Source organism: Ascaphus truei, chromosome 3 (assembly GCF_040206685.1).
Source record: "Ascaphus truei isolate aAscTru1 chromosome 3, aAscTru1.hap1, whole genome shotgun sequence".
NCBI lineage: Eukaryota > Metazoa > Chordata > Amphibia > Anura > Ascaphidae > Ascaphus > Ascaphus truei.
Genome location: NC_134485.1, coordinates 10,372,658 through 10,386,562, shown reverse-complemented (window position 1 = coordinate 10,386,562; position 13,905 = coordinate 10,372,658). Strand labels below are relative to the sequence as shown.

Sequence of the window (13,905 nt, the reverse complement as noted above, 5' to 3'; positions counted from 1 at the left end):
GGAGGTGCTTATTAATGATATGTGTGTTGCATTGTAGGGAATTCCATAACCAAACCCAAAATTGGTCAGTGCTCCAAACATTGCTGAATAGTCTTTTATTCGGACCCAAATGTGTAGCATAAATATCCCTAAAAAAAATCGTGCAAATCTAGGGACACAGCAAAAAAAATTTAGTTTGTTTTCAGACAGGTTTTTTTTACAAAATGTTTTTGGGGGCTCTAGAAGTTTTTCTGATAATGTATTTTATTTTTTCATGATTAGCGTATGATATAACGACAGTAGCGCCCCATAATTATATACAACTCGTATAGATTGTTACGGGTGCAAATAAAGAGGTCAGCAAAGTCTTGTGTTCGATTTGACAACATTTGAACAAATATGAATTAGAACATGTTTATTTTTATTTCCCTAGGGTCGACATTACCCAATGCACAAGTGTGAATGAAAGGATTTTTACAACAACGCTTGGCTGTGGACACGTGGCACGTTTGTGTGAAGGACAGAGGGACACGGAAACTCGTTCAAACTATTTATTGTAGAATCACTACGTGGTTGCTTAAATATCTTTTAAAAAAACATTTTTCTGAAGGTAACAAGAGACAGTGTTGCTGTTGATGTCATGTTTAAGGATTGCAATATAGAAAAATAGGCTAAAGCGCTCAAATGCAGGTGTGATAAGTAAAGTAAGCCAAACCACTAAACCAGGGTACAAATAAGCATAAAATAGTACTTAATGTGCAATCGTATGGGTACTATCCTCCTGAAGACAGGTGGTAGATGGTACAAGCCCACTCACCCTCAGTCTCATCGGCAGGTTCCCCTGAAAATCATTTACTCACATCCTGGATTGGGAAGTATTTAAGAAAAGATGAAAAGACTCTGGACCGGAGAAAAGAGAGAGAATGAAGTGAGAAGAAAGATCCTGCAGTAGTTATCTCGTTCACATGAGATGCTGGTTCTAGCTCAAACATATAGGTCTGCATACCAAAGCCAATTAAAGTGCTTTCACCGCTTGCAGCTTTGTCAAATGTAAGACACTTGCTAATGAAGTTTTTACATAGGATTGGTGAGATGAAAGGCTTATGACACATCAGAGATGGCACACTCCTTTGACGCTAAGAAAAAGTAAAAAAATGTAAATGGCGCACAGAATATAGTACGTCCCAGTAATATATGTGAGTAGCTCAACTCCTCTATCTCTACATGTTGACACTTCCCAAATCACAAGATGACGTACATACAGTAAGGCAGGGGTAGCCAACTCCAGTCCTCAAAGGCCACCAACAGGTCAGGTGTTAAGGGTGCAAAAGTTGGAATATGGCGCACAGACTCTCTTAGCTGTGCGCCATATTCCAACGTTTGTCTCCTTTGATCTAATCATTGGCAGCACGCCCAACAGGAGGCACAGGGCAGAGCTACATCACAAATTTGAGTATATTTAATTATAAAGTATGAAGTGTATCTTGAATCATAATAGTGGTCCAGGGACTATCCCAATGAGGTTTTGAGGAGAGGGTTCTGGCCCACAAACTCTTACCTTCAGAGTTACTGTGTCTCTTTATGGACCTTATATTCTCTGAGAGTTACACTTGCTGTTGTTACTGATTATATATCACTGGCCTCATACCCTGTGCCTCTGCTTATGCGTAATATTTAATGCATTCACATGTCAAGGATCCAGCGCTTGAGAGCTTATACCACAACGTATACAAACTCTATTTCCAACCAGGTGTTAAGGGTATCCCAGCTTCAGCACAGGAGGCTCAATCAGTGGCTCAGTCTTTGAATGAGCCACCTGTGCTGAAGCAGGTATATCCTTAAACCTGTACTGTTGGTGGCCCCAGAGAACTGGAGTTGACCACCCTTGGTGTAGGGCAGAACATGGTAAGGTCCCAGTATAATATCCTGCGCGGCAGCCTCCTCCTTTCAGGGCCATGTAAATGAAGCTGAAATCGTCCCCAGTCAGAGAAAGACACATTAACAGCATATAGAATAGGAGCCTGAGGGGTCATCTGAGCGGTCATTTGTGTCACTTTAATTGAGGGTTTCTGTGCAATAGGTCCCAGATCGGCACTAACACCATTTAATAGCTGCAGGATGGAAATGCCTTTCCTAGCATGAATTTAATGACCATGACAAAATAGTTGTCTTATTATACAAAATACTTCCTACAATCACCCCCTTGACATTTTGGACGAGAGACACATCCAGTATGAAGACTTTACAGGCAAAAAAAACTAATCTACAGTATACTGAGACAGACTGACGGTGCACACAACACTGCAGAGCATTGTCCAGGGGCAAGGCAACCCCAAGAGCTTACAATCTAACTGTGGTGCCCGAGGTCGCAGGAAAAGGTGCTCTCTGCTATAATGTCACCTATTGTGCTTCTTATCATAAAGTGAACACGTCGGCTGTATCACTGCCCTCAAACAGTAACTGCTGCTCTCAATATCCTCTATAACATGTGCAACGAAGCGAAACCCCAGAGGCACGTAACACCCTCGCCACGATGTATAACGTGTTACAGGAGTCAACGGGTTTTATCGGTTTCAACACATTCCCAGGAATATCCATGGTTGTATTCTTTAGGGGCTATTGGAAGGATCGGATCTATATGGGCCTGGACCATTGAAAGTTGAAGTGATTTCAGGAGCGTTTGAAGACATTTCTAGGAAAATTCACACAGGCAGATATACTGTATTGAATGGACCCCCCTGCAAAAAATGGTTTTAGTTTAATATTTCTCATAAATGTATAGGAGCAATCAATACTGTACATGTAGGATTGAAGCTGGAGGTCTGCAGAGCTGAAACCCATTCATTTCAGGTCCGGCTTCCGGAGATTCTTACCACCGAAGGGGGTGCCGGTATCTCCTGCATGTTTAAGGCTCCTGTGTCACATGGGCCAATAGGAAGCCGCATCGGATGACATCACGGCTTCCTATTGGCCCGCAGAGCGCTGGAGCTTTGAGAAGCAGCCATAACGTGATCCCTGGCAGCCAATGATAGCTCCTAATAGCACCCTCTATGGAGGTAAGTATCTCCGGAAGCAGGGGGTCCCCGGAGCTGAAATTAATTGGCTTCATCTCCGGAGACCCCCTGCTTGAATCCTATGTTTAATAAAATAAATCACCCCAAAAAATCGACAATTTAAAACAAGGTTTCACTGTCAAATATGTAAATAGTATTTAAAAAATCTGAAGATGATTTCTAAAATAATATATTATAATATTTATTTTTTTTCAACCTTCTAAGTCAGACAACTAATTTCTGTTTATTGCACTAACCAGTGTCCGGAACTTCTGGCAAGGGTTTAAAATAAAGCAGTAGATGAAACCTTTTTAAATTTGTCTCCAATGCAAAACAGTGGTACTGTAGCTACTTCAGGAATATCTTGTTTTTTAAGCAGCTATCCCTTCGTTTTTATCACTTTACCCCCTATTTCTTCAGTTTCGGGAACCTCGGGGTTCCCAAGATACGTACCAGTGAAATTATCAGGTTTCCTCTCCTCCCAGGGGAAACAAAATGGCTGTCAAATCTCAGGTCAATAGGAATCCAGCAAGTATCTTAGAAACCTCAGGGTTCGCAGAACTGGAAATATCATGGTTCAAGCCTGATGCCCCCCCCCCCCCCCCACCCCCTCCCAGTTCCAATCCTGTAAAAAGGGGGAGGGGAGTGCTTGTTAGGGGAGATTGCAGCTTTTACTGCTTGAGTGCCCTATGACATAACTACCTCCTCATGAGGTCTCGGTCTCCAATGTCGTAGTAGCTACAACACAGTCTTTTTTGCTTCTTTCCTAAGGGAGATATACTCCGCAGGAGGACCGGGGCGTGATCCGACTGGAAGAGGAGACGTAGTGATCGTAGTGACGTAGTGATCATGTGATCGCTGCCAAGGAGAGGCCCTAGCACACAAAGGGTTACGATGTTATGCCTGAATACTTACACTGAAGGCACATTAAGAAACAATACGAGTAAAAAAAAAGCACAGCAAGAAATCAAATATAATAATCAGATAGGAGAATAACACGCTATATCATCCGAGAATAACAGGTGGTTAGTGTCTCGTTCAAATCCCAGGCCGTATCCCACATACAGTATGACATGACGCGATATCATGTGCAATTTATTCATGGAATAACTGAGTGTGTGGATATCCTCCACCAACAGATTGCAGACGCCAAACTACGATACAACATGAGATGGGGGGATTGGAAGATAATAATAATAATAACAATAACAATAGCATGTTCTTGTATAGCGCTGCTAGTTTTACGTAGCGCTTTACTGAGACATTTTGCAGACACAGGTCCCTGACCCGTGGAGCTTACAATCTATGTTTTTGGTGCCCGAGGCACAGGGAGATAAAGTGACTTGCCCAAGGTCACAAGGAGCTGACGTCGGGAATTGAACCAGGCCCCCCTGCTTCACACTCAGTCAGTGTCTTTACTCACTGAGCCGCTCCCCCTCCTAGATCTGCAGAATTGTTATAGTTATGACACTTTTAATAGACTAATATGAAGATCTTATTATAAGGGACATTGTCTCAGGGCCAAATTCTGGGGCACACATTTTTTCAGATGCATTAAAAAAATTATATTGCTTTTTTACGCGTTTTTTTATCTTTCATACAATTGGTTCAGTTTTATGATCCAGAAGTGCAACATTTTGCAATAATACTGTATGCCCCATAGTGTACAAAGCTTTTGAAACCTCACAGGTCTCATGTATACCTGTGTTGTACTCTCATGTATACTCAAGGAAGAAACCTGTAAGGTTCCAAAAGATTTTCATGTAATCGGTGTGTTCACATTTGCATGTCATTACCCAGAGTCCCTGGCTGCGGTGGAAGCACTGTATGCCAAGAGATAATAGGGAACTGCAGGTTTGTAGACCTGTCGGAGGAATGTGAATGTGCTCACAAGTGGTATTTTTATTTATTTAATCAGAGAGCACATGTTCGTCCATTAAAAGGTATTACAACTTCGGCACTTCTTCAGGATGGACACGGCAAGTAGAATTTGTCCACTGAGGTGGGAGATGACGGGATATTATAATAAAGAAATAATGGAGTGTGGTTATACACTAGAGCAGGAACACTTCTGTATGGTAACACTTAAACATGAGCAATATGGATTATGACTTTATATTACCAATTATGAAAGATAAATAAAACCGCTGCTGCTAGGATCGCTTTACTCTCTCTCCTAAATCTGTCTCAGTGTCTCTTCTGCTGAAATTCTCGCCCCTCCTTACATCTCAGCCCTAATTTCTTGCTATACACCTACCCAACTCTTGCATTCTGCTCAAGGATGTCTTCTGTCTACCCACGTTTCTTAACCCTTTCCGTGCCCTAATGATGTACGGTGTGTGCCAGGACACGTGCAGGAGCTCTCACGACGTACGCCTCTGCTCGTTTTAGGGGCGGGAGGTGATCACGTTGCTGATTGCGTACCCCAATAAAGGGGGGGGGGCCTGAGGTCCTGCCCCCTCCCTGTCACATCCAGGCCGAAGGCAGGAAGAGAAACCCCCTCAAGTTATCACTCCGAAGAGCGGTCCCGTGAAGCGGAAGTCCCGGAGGGTTCGTAACCACAGACGTGGCATGACCCTCTGGCACTGAAAGGGTTACGTACGTGTCTTAGGCAGCTCTACCCTGGAAGTTTAGTTGAGAAATAAAACATGGAGAAAGTGACAGGGAACCATGCTAGACCATTAGATTACATCTCATTTTCATATGTGGGTCGAGTAATTCTTTCCTTAACCCTTCATCCAACCTTAGCCCTAACCTCAGTGGTTGTGGGAACCTTAATATAGCGATTTTACAGAACACATACTGTAACTCACATTATTCCAATGCCAAAGTCTAAGACCGGGCTATGGGCTTGATAAATACACCCCATTCTGTGTAAAAATGGCAGTACTTGAAAAATAAAAAAAGATAATGTGAAATGAGCTCCAGTGTGTACTTATTCTATTCATTGCATTGCATCTACAGCTGAGCATAGCTGTATCCAGCTCTTTTTATTCATTTATTCATTTTAAGGTATCCATTTAAATGGTAATGCACACAACCGGCTGAGTGTTGATTCAAGTTCACCTCTTGTCTCATGTTGCCCGAATCAAACATGCTGTCTCCTGCAAATGTGTAAGCCAGTGGTTTCCAACCTTTTTTAGTTAAGGAACCCCAAGTGAAATTCTGAGGAACCTCAAGCCTCTCTAATAGCGTGTCTGAGATCAGATGCATTGTAAGGAACCCCAACCCTCTCCAATAGCGCGTCTGAGATCAGATGCATTGTAAGGAACCCCAACCCTCTCTAATAGTGCGTCAGATCAGATGCATTGTAAGGAACCCCAACCATCTCTAAGTGCACGTTCGAGATCAGATGCATTGTAGGGAACCCCAACCCTCTTTAATAGCGCGTCTGAGATCAGATGCATTGTAAGGAACCCCAACCCTCTCTAATAGCGCGTCTGAGATCAGATGCATTGTAAGGAACCACAACCCTCTCTAATAGCGCGTCTGAGATCACATGCATTGTAAGGAACCCAAACGCTCTCTAATAGCGCATCTGAGATCAGATGCATTGTAAGGAACCCCAACCCTCTCTAATAGCGTGTCTGAGATCAGATGCATTGTAAGGAACCCCAACCCTCTCTAAGAGCACGTCTGAGATCAGATGCATTGTAAGGAACTGCAACCCTCTCTAATAGCGCGTCTGAGATCAGATGCATTGTAAGGAACCCCAACCCTCTCTAATAGCGCGTCTGAGATCAGATGCAGTGTAAGGAACCCCAACCCTCTCTAATAGCGCGTCTGAGATCAGATGCAGTGTAGGGAACCCCAACCCTCTCTAATAGCGCGTCTGAGATCAGATGAATTGTAAGGAACCCCAACCCTCTCTAATAGCGCGTCTGAGATCAGATGCATTGTAAAGACCCCCAACCCTCTCTAATAGCGCGTCTGAGATCAGATGCATTGTGAGGAACCCCAACCCTCTCTAATAGCGCGCCTGAGATCAGATGCATTGTACATTCTACTGTATTTGATACCATTTTCAAATGACCAGAAAGTTGCAGGGAACTCTATAGGGACACCCAGGGAACCCAAGGATCCCTAGGAACCCTGCTCGAAAAACACTGGTGTATGCTATCTGACCACCTTATTACTAACATATGGAAACTCCGGCCGGATCACGGAAGGAAATGAATTACAATCATTACAAGTCTCTGCCCCACCACGCCAAATTACCACAGGAGGGTTATTGAGCTGATCCTAACTCCTATGAATACACGGCAATGCTTAAAACATGTTATAGTCCATTTCTTCCCAACACACATATTCAATAAAAAACATGTGAGATCCAGCATTACATGTGTCAGCTTTTACATCGGATGTTAATGTTGTTCATAGAGATGCAAAATAAGTTTCATAAACTCACAATGATACCTTGAAATGGAAAACCCACCCACCCCCTCCCTCCGCCTCCTCTTTTACTTCTTTCACAGAATGTGTTATGTGGGGTCCCCCAGGAGCTATTATTAATCTATGTGGACATCCTGGTTCCTAAGATATTTCCCTTTTTATGTGCTAGTGTTGCAGTTCCCTTTTGGATTTTCCAGTATTGCTGCTATTCCATCCTCACTCCCATTGGCCCACCGGAAGCCGCAGTGTTATCCGAGTAGGACATGGCAGCATCCTATTGGACGACCCCCGGCAGCCATCTTTGATGCTACTTTTATTTTACCGGCACATAAATAGGTAAAAATCCCTCTGTTCCTATTCTGTAAAAATAAATTAAAAAGTCCAAAAACAGGGGGGGTTACAGGTTTAAAAATCACCATATAATAACAAATATTGAAATGGAAGAGATATTGTCCATTTATTTTCTGAAAAAAATCATGAGTTAAAAAATAAATCCGATATTTGCTACAGTTTTAATATTAATATCGAAGAGACTAAATTCAAGATTGAGAAATTATTGACGAGTGAAACGCAAATGGAAAGGGCGGCAGAGTCGTGGAACGGCCCCCCGGCAGAGGGGGTAGCGACTAATACAGTGAGGGAATTCAAAGATGCTTGGGATGGACATAAGGATCCCATGGGTCTGGGCGTTACAGCACATGGGCAAATGGACGGTGGCCCAGGTGGTTCCTATCTGACGTCACATTGTATGTTTTTAGAAAGTTGTGGACGTGCCAGGCTTAGGCCTCGGAAACAGTAGGAGCGCATGGCGTCGCCCGCGCCTCTACGAGAAGCGATGTGTGGCCTGTAGGATTCCTATGACGTGTACGACAGGGAGGCGTGTCGGAGGCAGGGCGGTGACGTCACGTGAGCGATTCGCCCCCCGCTAGCTGAACCACGCACGTGAACGGGATGTCGCGCGACAGAATCAAAACATGTTGTCTCGCCCCCCCCAAAAAAAATAGTCGGCTGCATCACGCTTCATCGCGCGTATCGTGGCGCGCTCGGTGGCCTGCCTCACTTAGGTCCGGCCTTTTGTTCGCTCGGGCGGTCGCTCACAGTATGGACGCAGCCTAAGAGGAACATTTGGTAATTTAAAGAAATCCTAGAGGTTTGAGAATGTTAAAATCCCCTTTATTTGAGATACAGGCTGAAATATTTATGGAACATGGAATAGAAGATAAATGTTTCTACGACGTTTTGAGGGTACTCAGTTTATCACCATAAGAAATCACTCAATAGACTTCATAGCAAAATGGTTTCTCTAAAAATAAAACAGAGCCTTATAAAAATGCAGCGGAATTTGGGACCGTAGATCAGATTTTGCAAAAGAAATACAAAATGTTAGAAGATAATATCGCTCTGGCCAAGCAGGAGAAATTGAAAGAGAGATAAAGGAGATTATGACAGCGGCTGCTATAGAAACTGGAAAATGTAAGATTTAGAACGAGATTAAACTCACATAGAGGTGACATACAACACAAAAATACTATGAATACATCTCATTTTAACAACGAGGAATCTTTGCAAAGGTATTAAACATTTTACAGTTAAGGATAGAGATAGTTAAAGGTGGAGATGGTGATTTTAAACAAAGGAAACGCAGAACATTCGAAATGAAGGAAATCACAGATATAAGCATAAAAGGAAAATAATGACTAATCCCCCACAAAAAAAAATATCGTAATAGGCGTTTAACGTTTTTTTATAGACAAAAGGCACAGCAATAAAACATTGTAAAACTAAGTCACAGGTATTCACCGCTGAAAGAATAACATTCATACAGTAGCACTATGGAGAAAAAGACTACAAAATCTTAGCAGATACACGGGGATGTAGAAAGACATCCAAAAGAGTAATAAGAAATTAGATAATACAAGGATATTTAATTCCAGCAGTAATGAGCTAATGAAAGAACATGCTATACCTTTTGTTTGTCCCAACAAATGGTCCGAATTCTGCTCAATTTTTATATCTGCCAAGTGCAGAGTAAATGATTACTTCAATATTAGGGGGATACCTTTTTTATTTGGACTACTAATTGATATTATAAGTATAACCCATCTATCCCCACCCAATCGCAGATCAGGTCCCCTAAGGTGTTCTGGGGTCTGGCTATATGTCTGTGTGGTGCATACCTGCTGGCAACAGGAGGGCCTGAGTCTCCTGCGTTGACATGGGGGACAACAGGAACAGGTTACTGGGGTGGATGCCTTCATTCTCCTTCAATGGTGCAGCGCCTCCATCTGTAGTAAGCCCCAGGGACGCGGGGTGGAATTCCTACCACAGAAATCCCCCTCCCAAGGATGAGAGATTCCAGTCTCGCACAAGGTTTTCGTTAAACAGCAGACTCCTTTATTACTCAGTCTCCCGCAGCAGCAGCCAGGTACAGTTGATTTCAATGCCACCGGTTGTTCTCCTTAGTGATGGTCCCTGCCGCCCGTCTGGACCAAAGGGCATCCCGGGTGGGGCTAGCTCTTCCCTCACCCCCTAAGCAGGGTGAGAGGTATTTGGTCCACCTCACTATACTCTATCAGCTCTACACATGAGCTGCTCACTCCTCTCCTCCCTAACACTAACTCTAAACTGTCACACTGACACACTGTCAGACTACTGTGCTAAATAGGAAGTGCACTGCTCTTTATGATCTCAGCAGGCATCGCCCCTGTGTCTCTTGATTGGACACAGGGTCAGGTGACCTACCTCCACCATTCGGGGCAAGTGCATGAAGTGGGGGAAACCCATGATAACTCCTGGCAACCTGCCCTAAGCAGGGATTATACCAGGAGGAGGATAGAACTATAGCCCCATTTCTTACCAGCGCTACATAAGACAATATTTCAAGAGTTTTCTCTTTTCCTGAGGTTTGCAAAGAGTCCAGGAGTTTAACACAGATGTAAAAAAAACAAAAAACATTTCAATTAAAAAAAAAAAAAAACACCAAGATAGCTGTTTCCGGCAGATTCTGTAGGAAAGCAATCGTAGAGAGAATGGAAAATACAACCCAAATACTGTTGCCACAACAATCACAACTGTGCTTACAGCCACAGCTGCTCCAATACAAGAAGAAAAAAATACCCACACGCATACAGTACCACTAGTGGCTGCATATTGTACAATCCTTCCCTAGAGGGAATGCGAAAAATAACCAAAGATCTGCAACCCATGCTGGCAGAGGATGACACACCCAAAAACTTCTTCCCCAAACCACCAATACTTATGTAGCCTAGTGCCCCTGGCTATGTGTTTCCTGGCCCTGGCATGTAAGTCCTGGTAAGTGCAGGCAGTGTCAGGGTTAAATCCCGTCACATGGCCAGGATGTGAGTCCGTTGGCACACTAGCTAGATTGTTACCATAGCCAGGTGCAGGCTGGGTGGCAGTTTGGCGTCATGCCTGGGGGGGGGTGTTAAGGGGTCACACGTGGTATGGTGTGACACCGGGACCTCCTCTAGCACCTGCCCAGTTTGGGGCAGGGTCACAAACCCCTCCCCAGGTATATAAGAGGCTCCCAACTCAAATTTAGATGCGACGATTCCAGGACGTAGCCTGCTCCCCGGGCGGGTTTCTGCCTTACCCCATCAAGGGGTAAGGGGGTGGAGACTAACCTCAAGGGCCTCAAGCTTTTGGGGGGCATAGTCAGGAAATGATACTGTTGCAAGATGCGAGGGAAGATATTATGTGATGGTCGTGTAAGAAGTATCTCTCTCGCATGAGATGGAATCGGGTCCTGGCCCACCAAATAAAAGGTGAACGGTTCCACTTCTCTGTGTCATTACTGGAAAAGGGGGTTCCTGCAGGGGATACTACCTGCATCCGGCAGCTACCCTACAGGGTGGAGGCGCTGCACTGAGGAATCACCGATATGTCCCGTTGCTATTCCCACTACCACCGCAGAGACTCAGGCTTCCTGGCCTACAGCAGGTGAGCTACACAGCACCAGAGCACACGTAACATGCAGATCTCCCTTAAGAGAGGGGAAAGGGTGTTAAACTTACATTCTGGAAACTGCCAAACCTCATACAGAAGTTACTCTAGTGAATAGAAAACATCTTAATGAACTAAAGGACGCTATTAATGGCACAGACCATGCAACCACATACGCTGCAAACTTTGCAAACATATATGCCAAGATCCCAGAGCCCGTCACAAACATAGAACATTCAATGTTAAAGGAACATTGTGCTGCACATCCAGGAATGTGGTGTATATGATTCAATGCAGTGACCAAGAAAGCTACATTGGTGAAACCAGCCCAAAACTTCAAACCGGAAAAAACCTACAAAGACACACAATAACACACCATGAAGAAGGAAGATATTGAACTCCAGTGGGACACCACTTCTCACAGCTAGATCATTCCATAATGATTTAAAAATCAAAATCCGCAAAGGAATGTTTAAAGCTGCAGACCAAGCAATATCCTACGTGTTTTTATATATATATATATATATATATATATATATATATATATATATATATATATATATATATATATATATATATATATATATATATATATATATATATATATATATATATATATATATATATATATATATATATATATATATGAGTTCTTTGTCATCTCAGTTTCCCCTGACCTCACAGGTATGCTCAGCACCATACATACATCAACCATGTAGCAGCAGGTATAATCTCCCAGAGGAGGGGGGAAACAGGGCTACATTTGGAGACGCTGCTGAGATGACAGGACATATTTTTAAGAGCAGCAAGCAACATGCAGCAAGAGAAAGGGGCCAGCCCCTGAGGCTACACCAGGGACCTTGGGCACCCAGCCGAGTTAAGGAAGAGGGTAGTCTCTCTCTGAAGCAGCACCAGGGATGGGATCAGCCTAGACCCTTACCTCAGTAGAGACTGTGTTGGGGCGTACACTGAGGGCATGATACCAGGGAGCGTGGATACCCTTCACCAGCAAAGTACAGACCTATAGTTGAGGTGTATCCTGAGGGCATGGTACCAGGGAGCGTGAATACCCTACTCCAAGCAGTTAAAGGAATCATGGGAACGGGCCCCTTTCAGTTGGTGCTGGGAAACCCTGTGTACCTGTGATTGTGGAACAGTGTGTTAGCCTGTTCCAGGGCCAGAGCTCTAGCCCGAAGTTTAGAGTCTGTTCCAGACTCTCAAAATGGCGTCCACCGCGCAGTGGATATATGTGTGTGTACTGAGGTCCAAGATGACGCTCCCGCCAAGAAACGGGACCACGTGGGCTGCAGTGCAAAATTTGCAAAAATTTGCAGAAACTTGCAGAATCAGTTGCAAGCTTTCGGTGCCAAGCAGAGGATGCCGCCCATTAAGCTGATTGGCCTAGGACAAAGTCAAGTCATGCTACTGATCCCAGCCCCACTGCTGAGATTCATCCAGGGGAGGAGCTATAGAGGAACAGCCAATCGAAGCTGTTGTGCAGGATTGGAGAAGTCAACAAAACAGACCCCAGAGCTCATTCTTCTGTGAGCAAAGCAAGAGAGAGGAGCTGTTACTCACTAGTGAGGCTTCACTACACAATGGCTATCTCTACTGTTGCTGATTTGGAGGTATCCAACTATTCCCTAGTGAGGGTTGAAGGAAGATACCATCTAAGATGTCTGTGCGCACACTGTTGTCTGCCTGGAGGGCCTTTCGGTCTGGAAGCGCGGTGCCAACACTGTGGCACCTATTATCTGCGGCGTGCTAGCCCAGTGCCTGCACAGCTGTGTATGTCCCTAGCGCGAACCATTACCCCGACTGGTACGGCCTCGTTCCCCAGTTTCCAGTCATCATGGATGCTGCGCGCCCGTGTGTCCTTATGAATGTGGGCGTAGGCTCCTGTGGTCCAGTTCCACCTTATACTACAGCCACTACCTCAGCTGCAGATCTTGCTGTGGGCCGTGGGCCCTACAATGGCAGTTGCAGCCTACAATGCTGGTACCATCAGTCCCAAGCTTGGGACCAGTACCTACCGACGATAAGGGTGAGTGGACTGTCCCAGGGGTGTCGGGAGTGGTTCCCCGGGTTACCATGGAGCATGGTGGCTCCTTAAGTATGGTCGCCGATTGACTCACCCTGTCATCGCGTCCTGGCGGAGGTGTCCCCCCTAGATGACGATTTCTACTCTGCGGGACCTGCGGAAATCTCTTACCTGCCCAGCCCAGATGAGTTCCGGTCCAGAGGCGTCCATCCCTGAGGCTGCCAAGGTTCCGGAGCGTCCGACCAGATCTACCAGCCTAGATAACGTCGGAGGTGTCCGTTTACCACCTGCGGAGGCAACGCTGGATGTCTCATACCTTGTTGTGGGTGAGCCGGCCAAGTCTTACTTTGCAGCGGATCTTGACGCGGCCTACTCACTGGAGGCGCCGGTTGTGGCCTCGTCCGGTGCGCAGCTCGGCGACGAGCTTCCGGTCTCACCGGAAGTGACATCACCAATGGCGCCGGGCGGTAGTTACCC

The 13,905-nt window shown here is 44.9% G+C and overlaps 1 protein-coding gene across 3 annotated transcripts in view; it reads left to right on the top strand.

Moving 5' to 3' along the window:
- Positions 1 to 5,911, top strand: part of LOC142491292 (galactosylgalactosylxylosylprotein 3-beta-glucuronosyltransferase 1-like) — a 120,411-nt gene extending 114,500 nt beyond the window's left edge. For all 3 annotated transcript variants that reach the window (XM_075593634.1, XM_075593633.1, XM_075593632.1), the window contains one exon: positions 413 to 5,911. In XM_075593634.1, coding sequence (XP_075449749.1) covers positions 413 to 445 — 33 coding nt within the window. In that variant the 3' untranslated portion in view covers positions 446 to 5,911. The remainder of the gene's footprint in view (positions 1 to 412) is intronic.
- The last annotated feature ends 7,994 nt before the right edge of the window (positions 5,912 to 13,905 follow it).